Raw genomic sequence first — 15,578 nt, forward strand, 5'->3', positions numbered from 1 at the left:
ATTCGAATTAAAAGTATACAAAAAGTACTAAATGGTACTAAATATAGTACAATTTGGATTTGGGTGAACGGATAGAGCTGGAATACAAACATTTGCAATGAGGGTCACTTATGAAGAGTAACAATGAAAGTTTTTGTAAATTCGAACTATAAGGGTACGAAAAGTACTAAATGATACTAAATTTAGTACAATTTGGATTTGGGTGAACGGATAGAGCTGGAATCCTGAAATTTGAAATTAGGGTAACTGGTGGATAGGAACAAGAAAAGGTTTTTGGAAATTCGAACTATACATCAGTGCACGAAAAGTTCTTAATGGTACTAAATTTAGTACAATTTGGATTTGGGTGAACGGATAGAGTTGGAATCCTGAAATTTGGAATTGGGGTCACTGATGAAGAGTAAGAAAGATGTACCAAAGATCGAAAAGTCCTAAATGGTAGTGAGCTTAGTATGATTTGGATTTGAAGAGCTGGAATCCTGAAATATGGAATTAAGATTACTGTTGGAATATAGAATTGAGATATAGAGGTAGCTTTGGAAAATCGTACTAACGTGCACTAAGCAGTACTAAATGGTACAGAATTCTCTACTATTTCTATTTGCGTGAACAGATTACTGTTGGAATGTAGGATTGAGGTAGTTTTGGAAATTCGTACTTATGGAAAAGTGCTAAATGGAACTACATTGGCTATAAATTGGGTTTAGGTGAACGGATAGATATGAAAGTACATTTTGGAAAATCGTGTACGAAAAGTGCTAAATGGTACAAAATTTGGTACCTTTTGGTATTTGCTATATGGTATAGAATTTTGTACAATTTGTGATTTTGTAAGGGGTAGAACTGGAATTTTGAAATTTGGCATTAGATTAGCAATTGGTGTTTAGAGTGGAGGTAGGGAGGATGCTTTTCAAATTCGTACTTATTTATACAAAAAGTACTACATAGTGAATTGGGGTTAGAATATATGTTGGAAGGGTTAGAACCAGGAGTCAAATCTGAAATTTGCAATATGATACGTAGTTTTGAAAATTCGAAATAAAAAATATGGTAGTTGTGTAGGGATGCGATACGGCAGATTTTTTTTGTAAATTCTGGCTACAATCGAAAAAAATATTGGTAATAAAAATAGGTCTTAGTACAACAGAATCTCCAGCATTCACCATTCCCGCATTAAATATTGATTATATATTCCGCATACGAAGTAGCGGGCATTTGCTAGTAAATATATATACCAGCAATTTGGCATATTTGATAATTGGAAACTGGTAAAATTGCGAGTTTATTGAAGATCTATCGCCCAAAAATTGTGCACTTTTACCTCACAAATGCTTCGAAAATAGTTCATTGTGGGCATATATTGTGATATCAAAAATATATTTTATACCGGTAGAAATAACTAACAATGAACAGAAATTCAAAAATTTAGCTTTCAAACAAATTTATAAATCCCAAAATTATTCATATTCAATTATACAACAAAGAAGATAGTATAAGTCAGCTGCGCTAACGGTGATGTACCTTCAGCATCTGTCGTATAAAAATATATTTATTTTGTAACACGAGTTTGCTTCAAAATACGTGGAATCTGTAGGTATCGTAATATGGGGCTATACCAAATCAATTTTAGTAAGCTAAATTCTGAGTTTTGGAAATATTTGAGAATTATTTTTCAGATTTGTAAATTTAGTTGGAGCCGGCAGGGGTTTTTGGAAATTCTGGACTATTATCTCAGGAAGTATGACTTACCCCGGGAAAGGGACCAGAATAGGGACCGTAAAAGAACCTTCTCCAAAAAAAAAAGAATAATAATAATAATCAAATAGATCCGATACGGGTCCTCAAACTGCACTTTTTCCAAATTTTGTGTGGGAGGTACTCGAAGGACGGACCGATATAGTCCATATTCCGACCGGACACATGACTGGATGAAATAATACGATGTGTAAAATTTCGAGCAATCAGAAAATCCCCTTGAGAGTTACCTTGCGGATTTGCGGAGCAAGTACAATCTGTTGAAAACAATTCAAAACGATTCGAGAGGACTCTTAAATTTCCCTTTTCCGAATTTTGTGTGGGAGGTACCCTAAGGTGTGAACCGATCTAGTCTTATCCGATCTATATCTGGAAGGAATAATATTATATGGGCAAATCGATTGCTCACTTCGCTAGTTATCGTTCACACAATTTTTCGAATACAATTTTGAACTTTTTTGGGGGAGGTCTGTACCGACATAGCCTACATTCGAACTTAAACAAAGTTTGGGCAAAATATTACGTTGTATAAAATTTGGTTCTGATTGGTAGATCCGTTCGAGAGTTATTGTGCGCACCAGCCAGCTAGACATTAAGAGAGACAGATGAACGGACAGCGCTAAATAGACTCCAAATTGTCTGAAACGAATTTTATCCAAATATACTTTGGGTCTAAAACCAATATTTCGATGAGACACATTTTTGGTCTTATTTTGTTTGTATCCCCTTTACCCTAAATCCTGAGGTATATAATATGTGCCGAGGCAACCCCATGTTGCAATATTTGTATAAAATCCAATTTGACAACTGAACTGAAAATTTCTCTGTCATGATAAAGACAATTTGTAGCATGGGAGGAAATTGCGGTTCTCTACACAAAACACATTATATAACAGGCAGTAGATGCGTTATCTAGCAGACACATTATTGCAATTTGCATCAGGGGAAAGATCAGTAGTTATTTTTCCATATGTAGGCTATTTTGCCGGTATATCCACTCCAGGAATGAAAATATGAACCAAAAATAAAATTTGTATAGTTTTCATACAAAAGTAATGGTTTATGTCAACCGCTAAATAGAATCAGATCATCATGCAGAATTATAGGCATTTTCTTCAACCTAAACTCTTACCTCGTGCAAAATTTCGTGACTATTGAGCTATAATTGCGACCTCTAGCGGGTTTATGATTACACTACAAACAAAAACCTGGAAATATTAGGCTGTAACTCTGTTATCTGATCACGTACATCAACATAATTGGCATCAATTGAAAGGTCAAGAGATCGTCTTCCAAATATAGCTCACGAGTGGAGAATGTGTCTTTCAGGAACAAAGATATAAGCTGTTTATTAAAAATTTTCACAATTTTCACACAAAAGTTCTGGTCCATTTAACCCTCTAAATATTATCTGATCGCCATCTCAAATTGCAAGCTTCTTCTTTGTCATATACTCTTACCTTATTTAAAATTTCGAGGCGATCGGACTATTATTGCGACCTACAAAGCAGCTACAAAATCGGATAAAAATTATGTTTGTGGTCCATTTCACCCGCTAAATATTTTACGATCATCACCAATTAAAATAGCGATCTATTCTGATGTGAAACCGACCTCCATACCAAATTTCGTGACGATCGGTTCATAATTGCGGCCTGGAGTTTGATTACAATTTATAATGGACAGACGGACACACGGACGGACGGACACACATCTCAAAATCGCTTTATCTCGCCGAGATATGAAGATTGGTATACCACATTGGGGGTCTCCGACGAATATTTCGCGGTGTTACATGAATTTTCCCCAAAACAAACTTATAATACCCTTTCCACATAGTGGTGTAGGGTATAAACACTCAAAAACACGTAGATCGGGAAGAACCGTTATATGGGTGCTATATCTAAACATGGACAAGAAACAAGAAAAGAAAAAAAAGAAACCGATAATTCTGGGCGTATCTTAACCATTTTTGGTGAAAAAGTGTTGTGACCCCTAAATACTTCAAATGTCAAATTACAGCTAGTTCGATTATAAATTTTAGCTAAAATCCTCAAAATACCAAAAATCGGGAGGTTCCATTGTATGGTGGCTATGGGCCTATGTTGACAATTTGTGGTGAAGAAGAACGGCAAATGGCAAATTGGGGGTAGTTCAGTCACAAATTGTAGGTTAAATCCTCAAAATACAGAAAATAGGGAGGTACTGTTATATGGGGCTAAACCAAAAAGCTTGACCTGCTTATGGAAGAACGATTTTCGGGTGCAAAAATATAGCCCTGTAGCTCAGTTTTTGTGGACTTTAATTTTAGGGGAAAAGTGATAACAAATTTCTTAAAGCTCATACTCTACACGAATATGTAGTGGTTTTTGTGATATTTGCAAAAAATTCTTTATTTATAACCCTAATGTCCCTGTTCCTAATATCCTTGAATTTGTTGTATTTTCTTCTTAAAAGTTACATGCATTTATTTAATAAACAATTATTAAACATATGTCATACGCATATAATATATGAACATTGCGTATGACATACATTCATCGTTAACGTAGTCACATAACTATGTATGCATGTGTATAACATCATAAATCTAATCATAAATATTACATTTTAATCAACTGTTGTGAAATTTTTATTACAGATGGCAAATTTCATCTCCTACCCACCGGTGAATTACTTATTCATAACCTACAGGAGAGTGATGAATCCCAATCGTTTCGTTGCCGGAGCATGCATCGTTTGACACGTCAAGTTGTTGTCAGTTCCCCCACGAGACTGAGAATAAATTGTAAGTAAAATAATACAATGTAAACGCTATTAGTTTGTAATGCAGGCGCAAAATGAATGATGGCAATTAGTTTGTAATTTATTTAATTTGTAAATCTATATAAATAAAAATCAAATATAGTTCGTTGGTAATTGCATCAGTTGAGAACGACAGGACCGATTTGGATAAGTATTTTTTGAAATGTTTGTCATAACTCAAGGTTTTTATGCAAGCAAAATTTGACCAAGCCCTGAATACTTCCCCTATACCATATTTTTTTTAAATTCAATATTTATAATAATTACGAATGTATTGGTTTGGAAATTAATTTGCGAGACAACTGTGGCTGTGTCTCCGACCTTACCAACTTATATGGGATACAAAGACTTGACCACGCCCTCTTTTAAAAAAAAAATTGTTACAACTAAAAAACTACTGGATCGATTTTTCTAAAATTTTCGGGGAATGTGCAGGGATGGCCCCCGGTGAAAACATGATGCATATTTTGTCGAATTTCGAAGGGACGGGGTATCTCTGCTATGCCGTATCTAAAAAGCGCCGCACAGTGTTGCCGCTTCCATACAAAAGTGGACAAAAACAGAAGACGTTGACCTAGGCTTATGAATGTTTTTCACAAGTACTTATGAGGCACTGTAATGAAAAATATCAACAGTGGTCCATATCGGTTCAGATTTGAATATAGCCCCCATATATAATATTTTACCCGCTTTTGGTACAACTCGTTCAATTTTGATCGAATAACCTTCAAATTTAATATGTGTTATTTTCTTAGGCTCCAGAATAGCTACACCGATTTGCACAAAAATCGTATCACATTTGGATATAGCCCCCATTTATATCTTTCCCCGATTTTGCTATAAATCGCTAAATTTTTGATGAATGGACTTCAAATTTAACATGGGATGTTTCCTCAGCCCATGTTCAGTTTTCAAAAGATAAACTCTACGAAATATTAAGAATTTATATTTTTTTATTAAATTTACATTTAGGCGTACTTTGCCTATGTCCAGTTGATGTCAACTTATTGTACTAAAATTTTATATTTATAGCCTATCCATCAAATCGCCATCCAAAACTTTTAATATTATCAACAAAATTTTCGGAAATAATTATTTTAGTGGTCGTCTAATATGATTGTCGCTTTAGATTACCTGGGAAATATTTTTCATATTTCAGATATCGACAAAATTCTTTCAGATTCATCGTACCTGATGTGTTTACTGTAAGAAAGAAGAGTGAACATATATAAAAGTTAACGTCACATCGATTTTTGTACACTGCGGCAACACTGTGCGCCGTATCTTTAAAAATAAAAGCGTTAAGTTCGGCCGGGTTGAATTTTTATACCCTCCACCATGAAATACAATGAGCTAATATGGAATTATTAGTTTTATTTCTGTTGCGTAAGTACCTATGCCACTATTGTAGGCGGGAAGTTACTTGACCACTAGAAAGGCAAATTATAGCTAATTCGGCCAGAAAATGTAGCTAGAACCATCAAAATACCGGAAATCGGGCGGTACCGCCATATGGGGGCTGTACTAAAACGTAGAACTATGACCATCATTTTTGGTGGAGATGTTTCTTGATCACTGAGAACTCTAAATGCCGAATTATATCTAGTTCGGCCAGAACATGTAGCTAAAAACTTCAAAATACCGGACAACGGGCGGTACCGCTATATGAAGGCTACAATAAAACGTGGACCTATGTCTTTAATTTTTGGTGCAGAAGATTCTTGGTGACTGGTGAATGTCAAATTATAGCTAATTCGCTCTGGAAAAGTGACTAAAAAATTCAAAATATCTGAATTAGGGCGGTACCGTTATATGGGAGCTATACCAAAATGTGGACCCCTATAAACCCCTACTTCGAACTTGATCTATGTTCAGACCAAAAACACATGTGTACAAAATTGTAGCCTTGTAGCTCGACTCGTTCGGAAGATAGCGTGATTACAACAGACGGACGAACGGACATCACTAAATCGACATAGAATTTTACGCTGATCAAAAATATATTTACTTTATAGGGTCCGAAATGATCATTGCGATGAGTTACAAACCGAATGACAAACTTAATGTGCCCTTCATATTATGGTGGATGGTATAAATATAATTAAATGTCGTTCGTTGGTAATTGTATCAGCTGAGAACGGCTCGACCTATTTGGATAATTTTCTAAATGTACTTTTTTATGCAAAGAAAATTTACCAAGCCTTCAATTTTCAAATTTAATCTTTTCTACAAGAAACTACTGAACCGATTTACCCGAAATTGTCAGGGAATGTACTGGAATGGTCCCCGGTGAAAATAGGCTACAAATTTAGTTGAATTTCGTAGGGGCGGGGTACTCCCCCAACGCCTAATTACTTGATTCGATTCGATCGAGTATTTGCTCGTGAAAAAGATTTCGACACGATAAAAAGGCGACATGACGAGATTCTATCAAAATCGTTGATCGAATGTTTCGAGAGTAACCGGTAATCGAACTATGAAAGCCTATGTGTACTTTAGGGAATATTATAAAGGTAGATGTAAAAAAATGTGTTGGTTTGAAAGCAGGAACTAAAAATCAAAATTATGAATGAAAAATGTAAATATTTGTGGAATTTGTTGAACAATGCATTGAATAATAATTTCGGAATGAAGTTGTGCTAAGAAAATTATTAATTTTTGCAAAATCTTGTTGCAACAGATTGTTAATACATCTACCTTAATAATCCTCTCAAAATAAATGAGAAACAGAGTTTGTTGGGCGTTTTGCATTAGCCACTCTGAGAGAATATTTCCTTTGGTAAACAACGAGGGATGAAATGTTTAAAACGTACTTCACTTATAAAATAAAGGCTATTAATATTAAATATTTTTTTGTTTTGCAGAAATGCTTATTTTTTAATTTATTTTTTTAACGACTGCAAGCACTAATTTTTGGTTAATGATTGTATGCATTTTAATTCTAAATTTATCACAATTTCTAAAAACAACGCAAACTACTTTTCCCAATTTCTTTTGTTATATTGTGTAAAAAATGCCGCCAATTATTTAATAACATCGTTTTTCTTCTATAAAACGACAACAAACAACAATTTTTACATTTTATACAAAAAGAAAATAAGAAATCTTTAATTTTATTTGTTTACGATAGGCAATTTGGCCTCGAGAAATTACTCGCAAATTTATGCTAATTACTCGATATTTTTACTCGATAACGAAAGTTGTCATCCAAACTTTGAGTACTCAGGTCGAAAAAACTCGATATCGAATCACATAATTAGGCCCAGATCTGCGTGAACCTCAATGCGGCCCGTATTTATACGCCTTTTTAACAGTTTCAGCATTCATTCTTATGACATGGCCTAGCTATCGCAATCGTTGTATCTCGATTCGTTTAACTATATTGGTGTTGTTGTATACTTGATACAGCTCGTTGTTCATACGCCGTCGATATTCGCGGTCAACACAGATTGGACCGTAGATCTTTCGATCTAGCACTGCCTTATCTGCTTGCGCAAGTACCCATCCCTCGGAACCATACACTAGCATGGGCGTAAGCAAGTAACATATGGCTGTTTGTGTATATATCTCCACTTCTGTTGACCTTCGCAGGTCGTATGAAACCTCGTTTGGTAATAAACTCTTCGGAGAGGTTCTTTCCTATTTTAACTGAGGACCGAGTATCAGTAAATGTCATCTTACAAAGCCGAATGAGCTTTGCGGGGATACCAAAATCAGACATGGCTTGGAACACATTTTTAACGTATAGGACTGTCGAAGGCTGTTTTATAATCGACAAAAAAGGATGGAAAGTGTCGATCTGCATTTCTTGGGTCTTTTCCACGATTTGTCTCAAATATCACTGTCCAGCAGTATTTTCGGGTGTGGAAAATTCCATTTGGAGATTAAAGTCCTTGATTATAAATATTCTATAAAACTGTTGCTCAGAAGATTTTAGGTACGGTTTTTTTGGCAACTAGTCAATATTGTCTCGGCCTTGGTTCAGAAAAAAACTATGTTTGATTTTTTTGTATATTCGACATTAGTTATTTATTGGTAGACTTACCCATTGGTTATTGCATATGTAGACATCTGGGGTGCTTCTGAAATATTTACCACAAAAAGCTCCTGTAATGAAGAACACGTTAAAAACAAATTTTATGGAAGACAGATACGGTTATCTCAATTTCTGAACCGGATATTCCGCCATTAAAACATTAGAGATGTCAATCAAATGAAATTAATTCACCGATTAAAACTTTGCTAGTTGCAGTGCTAGAACAAAATGCCGATTTTAAGGGAAAATATCATTACACGCAAATATGAAGATCAAAGGCTGGGGTTGAAAAATTCAAAAAAATTATCACGCGATATGTAAGAAATTTGACCTATGGCGAAATGTTACTTTTGGGTTCTTAATATACTCACCAAGGGCTTTCATCACCAAAAGGAACTTTCCAACCACCAGACTTTTAGTTCCATTTTGTACCACAGTGTATCTGGCCAATGGTGGATTTGCCTAAATCCGCACTGATAGTGTCCAATTATTTCATTGCGAATAGCATTTAGTCGCTCACACAATATGCCAGACACTATCTCATATGTCTCCGCTCTTGTGGACTGGATTCTAGTCTTCGGGTACGCGTTCTTCTTGCCACATGGTGCTAACTAGCTGATGCATATACCTTATCAGCGTGTCGCCTCCGGTTGTGAACCACTCGGCCTTTAGGCCATCGGCTCCTGATGCCTTATTATTCTTCAGCCATTTTATTCCCGTCTTTACCTCACCTTGGCCGGGAGGTGTACATTCAATACCATCTTCTGGAATTGGATCTGTGGTATCTTCGTTACTATTGGATACCAGCAGTTTGGAAAAATGCCCTTGCCATTCCCCGAGCACGCTATCTGTATCAGTTAAAAAATTACCTTGCTGATCTCTACAGGAGGATGTGCCAGTACCAAAGCCATCACTTTGATGTTTCACTCTTTGGTAGAATTATCGGATTTCATTCTGCTCCTGTACATTTCGAATTTTTCACACTTCCGCTTTTTCATTTCTCTATTTTTACTGCGGAAAAGACGCCCTACTCATTACTACTGATTGTAAAGTAGCATTTTTTTCTTCGGTAGCAGCACGACACAACTGGTCATACCATGGATTCCTTGGTATAGGTGTCTGGTATCCAAGTATGTTTTTTTTCTGCTGTTTGCATGGAGTGAGCAATATTTTTTCATTGTGCTGATTGGGCCAATTGAGTGGAATATGCTGTGGCTATCTGGTGTGTTTGTAGCTTACCGATGTTTAACTTCCGTGTTGTGTATGTTCGTACTTTATTTGCAACGTTTGGACGGGTACGTACATTTGCTGCAACAAAGTAGTGGTCTGATTCTCGGAACGATCGTACATCCAACACGCTCGATGAATATCTTCCTTATATCACAACGTGTTCAATGTGATTTCTTGTTCTTTGATCTGGAGACGGCCAGGTGCCCTTATGAATATCTAGATGCTTAAACCTGGTACTGCTAACTACCATGTTTTTGCCGCTGCGAAGTCTACCAGTCTCAATCCATTGTCAGATATTTCACCATGGAGACTGAATTTTCCTACTGTTGGACCGAAGGTGTTCTCCTTTCCTTTCCAAAGGGCAAGCGCTCGTAGAAAATATCTTTGGTCTGTTTGTCCTTGTCTTCGGTTGGAGCATGAGCGCAGATAAAGCTAATGTTGAAGAATTTTGCTTTTAACCGTATTGTAGCAAATCTTTCCTTCACTGGGGTGAAGACGAAGATCAGATGTTGTAACCTCCGACCAACTACAAATCCGCAACCATGCTTTGTGTCATGGCAGCTATAATACAGTGCGTCACATTAAGGTGTTGTTGTGACGTCTTTCCCAACTTATAGTATTTCCTGTATGGCAGAAATGTAGGCCTTGTACTTTTCAAGTACATCTGCCAGCGCGTAAACTGCACTTTCTCTATAAAGAGTGCGAACATTCCAGGTGTATATCCGCAGATCATCACCCTTAAAACGTTTGCGGGGGTCGTCAACTTTAGAGGGGATTGTTTTTTCTTTCGTTTTTTCATAGTAGGCTGTTTTTTTCTAGGGGAGGGTTACTAACCCGACGCCCAAACCCGTGTTTTAAACGTTCTTATGGGCGAGCGCGCGGTACATGCTAACTCACTAACTTTAACGGGTGTTAAAGGCAGCTCCTCGGGTAACACCACAGGGAGGTCAGTGTCTACTTGAGATGAGAAGATATCAAGATAAATCCTAGGCTTTGCCATGTTAAAGCCTGTGAGGACCGTTCCTTGGTATCTTTCATCCCCGACGTCAAAACTACTTAACCTAATTTCATGAAGTTTTCAGAAAAAGTGCAGGAATGTTCCGTGCTCCAAAATGCTATATATTTGTTGATGAATTTCGGCGGCCTATTGTTTTATAATAGCTATGTTTGCTTAACTTATAAATGCCCCCGATCAAATGTCCTTTTTTGGTGTCCGATGTCCTGACCACTGCCAATTTTTAAGTATGTTATATTTCGAAAACTAACGAACCGATTTTCATGAACTTTTGTGGAATGTATCGTAGTACGTTTATTAATAAAAAAATATATTTACATATTTCCTTATATGGTGAAGTTCAACCGTTCATCAGCCTTAAAAAATTAAAACACATGCATAAGTCTCAATAAGCGGGAGAATTCGACTTCACAATTTTTTAACTTTTATAATTTGATCGCTTTAGGATAAAGATAGGGGACATGGGCGCTAATAATCCTAACCAGCAAATGGTGTCGAGATGAATTTCTGGCTACGTCTGTGCCCGGGTCTTCTAGTTTGTACTAAATTTTGTGTATATTAAAAATGAATTTATTGTTTCCAAAATGATTATTTCGATGACAAACTTAGTATAGGCTCCATAATATGGTAGATGGTATAAAAAAGAACAAGAACGATACGTCGTTAACAAAACTATATTGTCCAATATAACTGCAGGTGGTAAAGCTCGTGGTTCATGACACACCGTTATTCACAGGTTGTCGCCTTGATACCATGAACTTGGTAGTATTGCAGTTTACTGTCAGTATATAAAGACAAAGTAACATACAGTCGTTGCCAATTCCATTCTCCCCTTTTCTCGCATCATTTTATCGTTGAAAATTGTTGCATTTTTTGTTTATTATATCATTTAAGTAGCTAAATATTAAATTACATACATTAGACTGCATTCATTACTAAAGCTTAGCTACCGGATTAAACTATGCCTGAAGTTATCCGCAGTAACTAGCAGCTGGCTAATTATCTTTTTAGCGTTGTTGTTTACACATCTTGCAATGTTTTAATAAAACAGACATACACACCCATACAGTCAGTCAGCCTGCTAACGTTCTGTAAAGACCCTAATGAAGAGTAGTAGCAAACTGCAAGGATTACGGCACTACCTGTCAAGTGTTTGATGCAATTTAATTAAAAATTGTTTTTCTCTTCATGATTACAGCTCATCGAGGCATTATATCGCCAAGTGTTGTCGAGCATACAGCACATGTGCAAGTTTCACAGGATGAAGGTGCAGTTTTGCTATGTGTGGCACAGGGATGTCCATCACCGGAATACAGGTAAGTTCAATGTACTTTGTAAGCATTGCTAGAGAAGCGGAGTATAAATTACATCGTTAATGTGGATAGTTTAATTAGTTTCAAGTAAACAATGAAGTCAACTGAAGTAGAAGTTGGGAATATACAGAAAGGAGAAAAGTCATATGTAAGTGTTTCCATTGAATAAAACACAGGCATGTGAACATACGACGAACCTTTGCAACATTGCAGTGATATGCATGATTTCATATAAGTCATTCATTCATTAATTCCTATTTGAAATAACGCATTCTGAAATAGATTCAAGAATCATAATTACAGCTGTAGCACAGTGGTTCAGAATCGATTTTTTTCTTGGTCAAAATTCTGTTACTTTTGAACGAATAGAGATATTTTCATATTTTTTTTTTTGTGACAGATAACATAATCAGCTTTCCGATGCATTAAAAACATTCCAAATTGGTTTAGTAGTTGCAGAGGAATTCTAGGTCAAAATTAACAATTTAATTTTTTTTAATATTTTGCATCAAAATAGAGTGTTTTTGGGTTTTTCGTATGTTCTAACTATTTAACAAGTAAAAAAGCGGTAAGTTCCGGGCCGAACTTTCTATATCCTATACCATGAACTACTTTTATCTGTCGGTCGGTACCGTTATATGGGTGCTACAATAAAATGTTGACCTATGTCCATACTTTTTGTTGGTGAAGTTTCTTGATCACTGGAAACCTAAGTGGCAAATTATAGCTAATTCGGTCTGCAAATGTATGTAAAAACGTCAAAATATTTGAAATCGGGCTGTACCGTTATATGGGGGCTATACTAAAACGTCGACCTATATTGCCAATTTTTAGTGGAGAAGTTTTTTGTTCATTGGGAACCTCAAATGTAAAATTTCAGCAAATTCAGTCAAAAAATTTAGCTAAAAGTCTCAAAAAATCTTAAATTGGGAGGTACTGTTATATTTTACCTATACCAAAACGTGGACTTATCTTCGCCATTTTTGGTGCAGAAGTTGGAGCCAAATTGGGAAGAAAATTAGTTAAAATCCTCAAAATACTTTAAATCGGGAGGTACCATTATATGGGGGCTATACCAAAACGTGAACCTATCTTGACACTTTTTAGTGGAGAAGTTTCTAGTTCATAAGGAACCTTAAATGTCAAATTTCAGCTAGTTAGGTGAAAGATTGTGGATAAAATCCTCAAAATACATTAAATCAAGTGGTACCGTTATATGGGGGCTATACCAAAACGTGAACCTATATATTTTAGCGTTCTATCTTAGTTATTGCGTACGCTAGAGTGATTACAACAGAAGGACGGACAGACGGATAGGGCTAGATCGTCTTAAAATTTTATCCTGATCAAGAATATATATTCTTTATAGCGTCGCAAATGATTAGTTTGATGTCTTACAAACAGAAAAACAAACGTAATATACCCTCCATAACATGGTGGAGGGTATAAAATAGTTCAAACACCTAAATCAAATCACAAAAATACCAAAAATTAAAAAAACAAAATAAAAAAATTATGGAAAAATTAAAAAAAAAATTAAGAGAGTGTTATAGTCGGACAGGGCCGACCATGTGATACCCTACTCCACTACACCTGGGCGCTATTTTCCAAGGAGTTTATTTTATATGATCGTCCGATCATATTCGAACCTGATATATTGAAAAATGTGGAACTTTTGTGGTCCATCTTCGAACTTAAACAAATAGGTTGATTCTTCGAGAGACAAACAGACGGACGGACATCGGTAAATCCACTCCAAATTGTCTGAAATAGATTTCGTCCAAACATACTTGGGGCTTAATATCATTATTTGGATAATCTCGTTGGCCTAAATATTGGGTATAAACAAATATTAAAAGAATTTTAGAAAGAATTTTCGGTGATTTTTGTCGAATCAATCAATGAAAAAAGACCAATAAAAAACACCACTTATATGTTAGGCAGTAGTTCAGTTATCTAACCGCTATATTCGTAGATTGCCGAAATATGTCTCCTAAAAATAAAATATAAACCAAAAATTGAATTTGGATATTATCCCACAAAAAAGTTTACTCGCTAAGAACTATCCGCTCATTATCAGTCAGTATTAAACTATAACTGCGAACTGTAGCGTGGTTATGGTTACTATACACACAATTAAAACTGTGGAATTTCTGTATATACTACGCTGTAACTCTTTTATCTGACCACGAAAATCAACATAATTGGCGAGGCGATCGGACTATTATTGCGACCTACATCATCCAAAATTTTAGGAATCTTTTTTTACCTAAACTCTTACCTCGTGGAAATTATTGATTATTGATCTAGCGTGTTTATGATTACACTACAAACAAACAAATGGGTACATTAGGCTGTAACTCTGTTATTTTATCATGTACACAAACACAATTGACATCAATAGAAAGGTCAAGCGTTCCTCTTCCAAGTATAACCTACTTACCCGGAATGTCTCTTCCAGGAATAAACATATAAGCTATATATTGAATATTTTCATAATTTTCACACAAAAGTATTGGTCCATTAAACCCTCTAAATATTATCTGGTCGCCATCTCAAATTGCATCGTTGTCATATACACTAACCTTATTTAAAATTTCGCTTTAATCGGACTATTATTGTGACCTACAGAGCCGATAAATATTTCCCGATCATCACCAATAAAAATAGGGATATATTCTGGTATGAACCCGACCTCCATACAAGATTTCGTGACGATCGGTCCATAATTGCGGCCTAGAGTTTGATTACAAGTTATAATGGACAGACGGACGGACACACATCTCAAAATCACTTTACCATAGGGTTTTTTTACACCTTTTGGGCAGTTTTGTCAAGAAGTATGGATTTGCCCCTGAAAAAACTTTTATAATCGTAATGGAAGCAAGTGGCTTCAACAAAAATCAAAGTGATTCGAGAGCAGGTCTTAAAGTGAACTTATCCGAAGTTTTGTGTTGCAGGTACCCGAATTAGTGGACAAATATAGTCCATATTCGAACCTGATCTATATCTGGTAGATATATTAGGATGTGTAAAGTATGGGCCAAATCCGTCACTCTCTTCAAGAGTTATCATTCGCACAAATTTTCCGAACATTTTTGAACTTTTGTGGGGTAGGTACCTGAAGGAGTCGACCGATATGGCTTATCTTCGAACTTAAACTAAGTTTGGACAAAATATTACAAAGGCAAAATTTGGACCGAATCGTTCGAGTGTTATCGTGCGCTCCAGCCAGCCACACAGACAGACGGACGGATAACCCATCTCCGAACTTAAACTAAGTTTGGACAAAATATTACGGAAGACAAATTTTGGACCGAATCGGTTGATGCGTTCGAGAGTTATCGTGCGCTCCAGCCAGACCGACAGACAGACAGACATGGCTAAATCAACTCAAAATTGTCTGAAATGGATTTCGTCCAAA

The 15,578-nt window shown here is 36.0% G+C and overlaps 1 protein-coding gene across 1 annotated transcript in view; it reads left to right on the forward strand.

Annotated features, from left to right (window-relative positions):
- LOC141402985 (cell adhesion molecule Dscam2-like) overlaps positions 1-15,578 on the forward strand; it is a 261,395-nt gene that overhangs the window by 67,134 nt on the left and 178,683 nt on the right. Inside the window, exons 4-5 of the mRNA XM_073985115.1 lie at positions 4,397-4,543; positions 12,040-12,157. Of these exons, the coding sequence (XP_073841216.1) occupies positions 4,397-4,543; positions 12,040-12,157 (265 nt within the window). The remainder of the gene's footprint in view (positions 1-4,396; positions 4,544-12,039; positions 12,158-15,578) is intronic.

Source organism: Musca autumnalis, unplaced genomic scaffold, assembly GCF_047663935.1.
Source record: "Musca autumnalis isolate F117 unplaced genomic scaffold, ASM4766393v1 scaffold_4, whole genome shotgun sequence".
NCBI lineage: Eukaryota > Metazoa > Arthropoda > Insecta > Diptera > Muscidae > Musca > Musca autumnalis.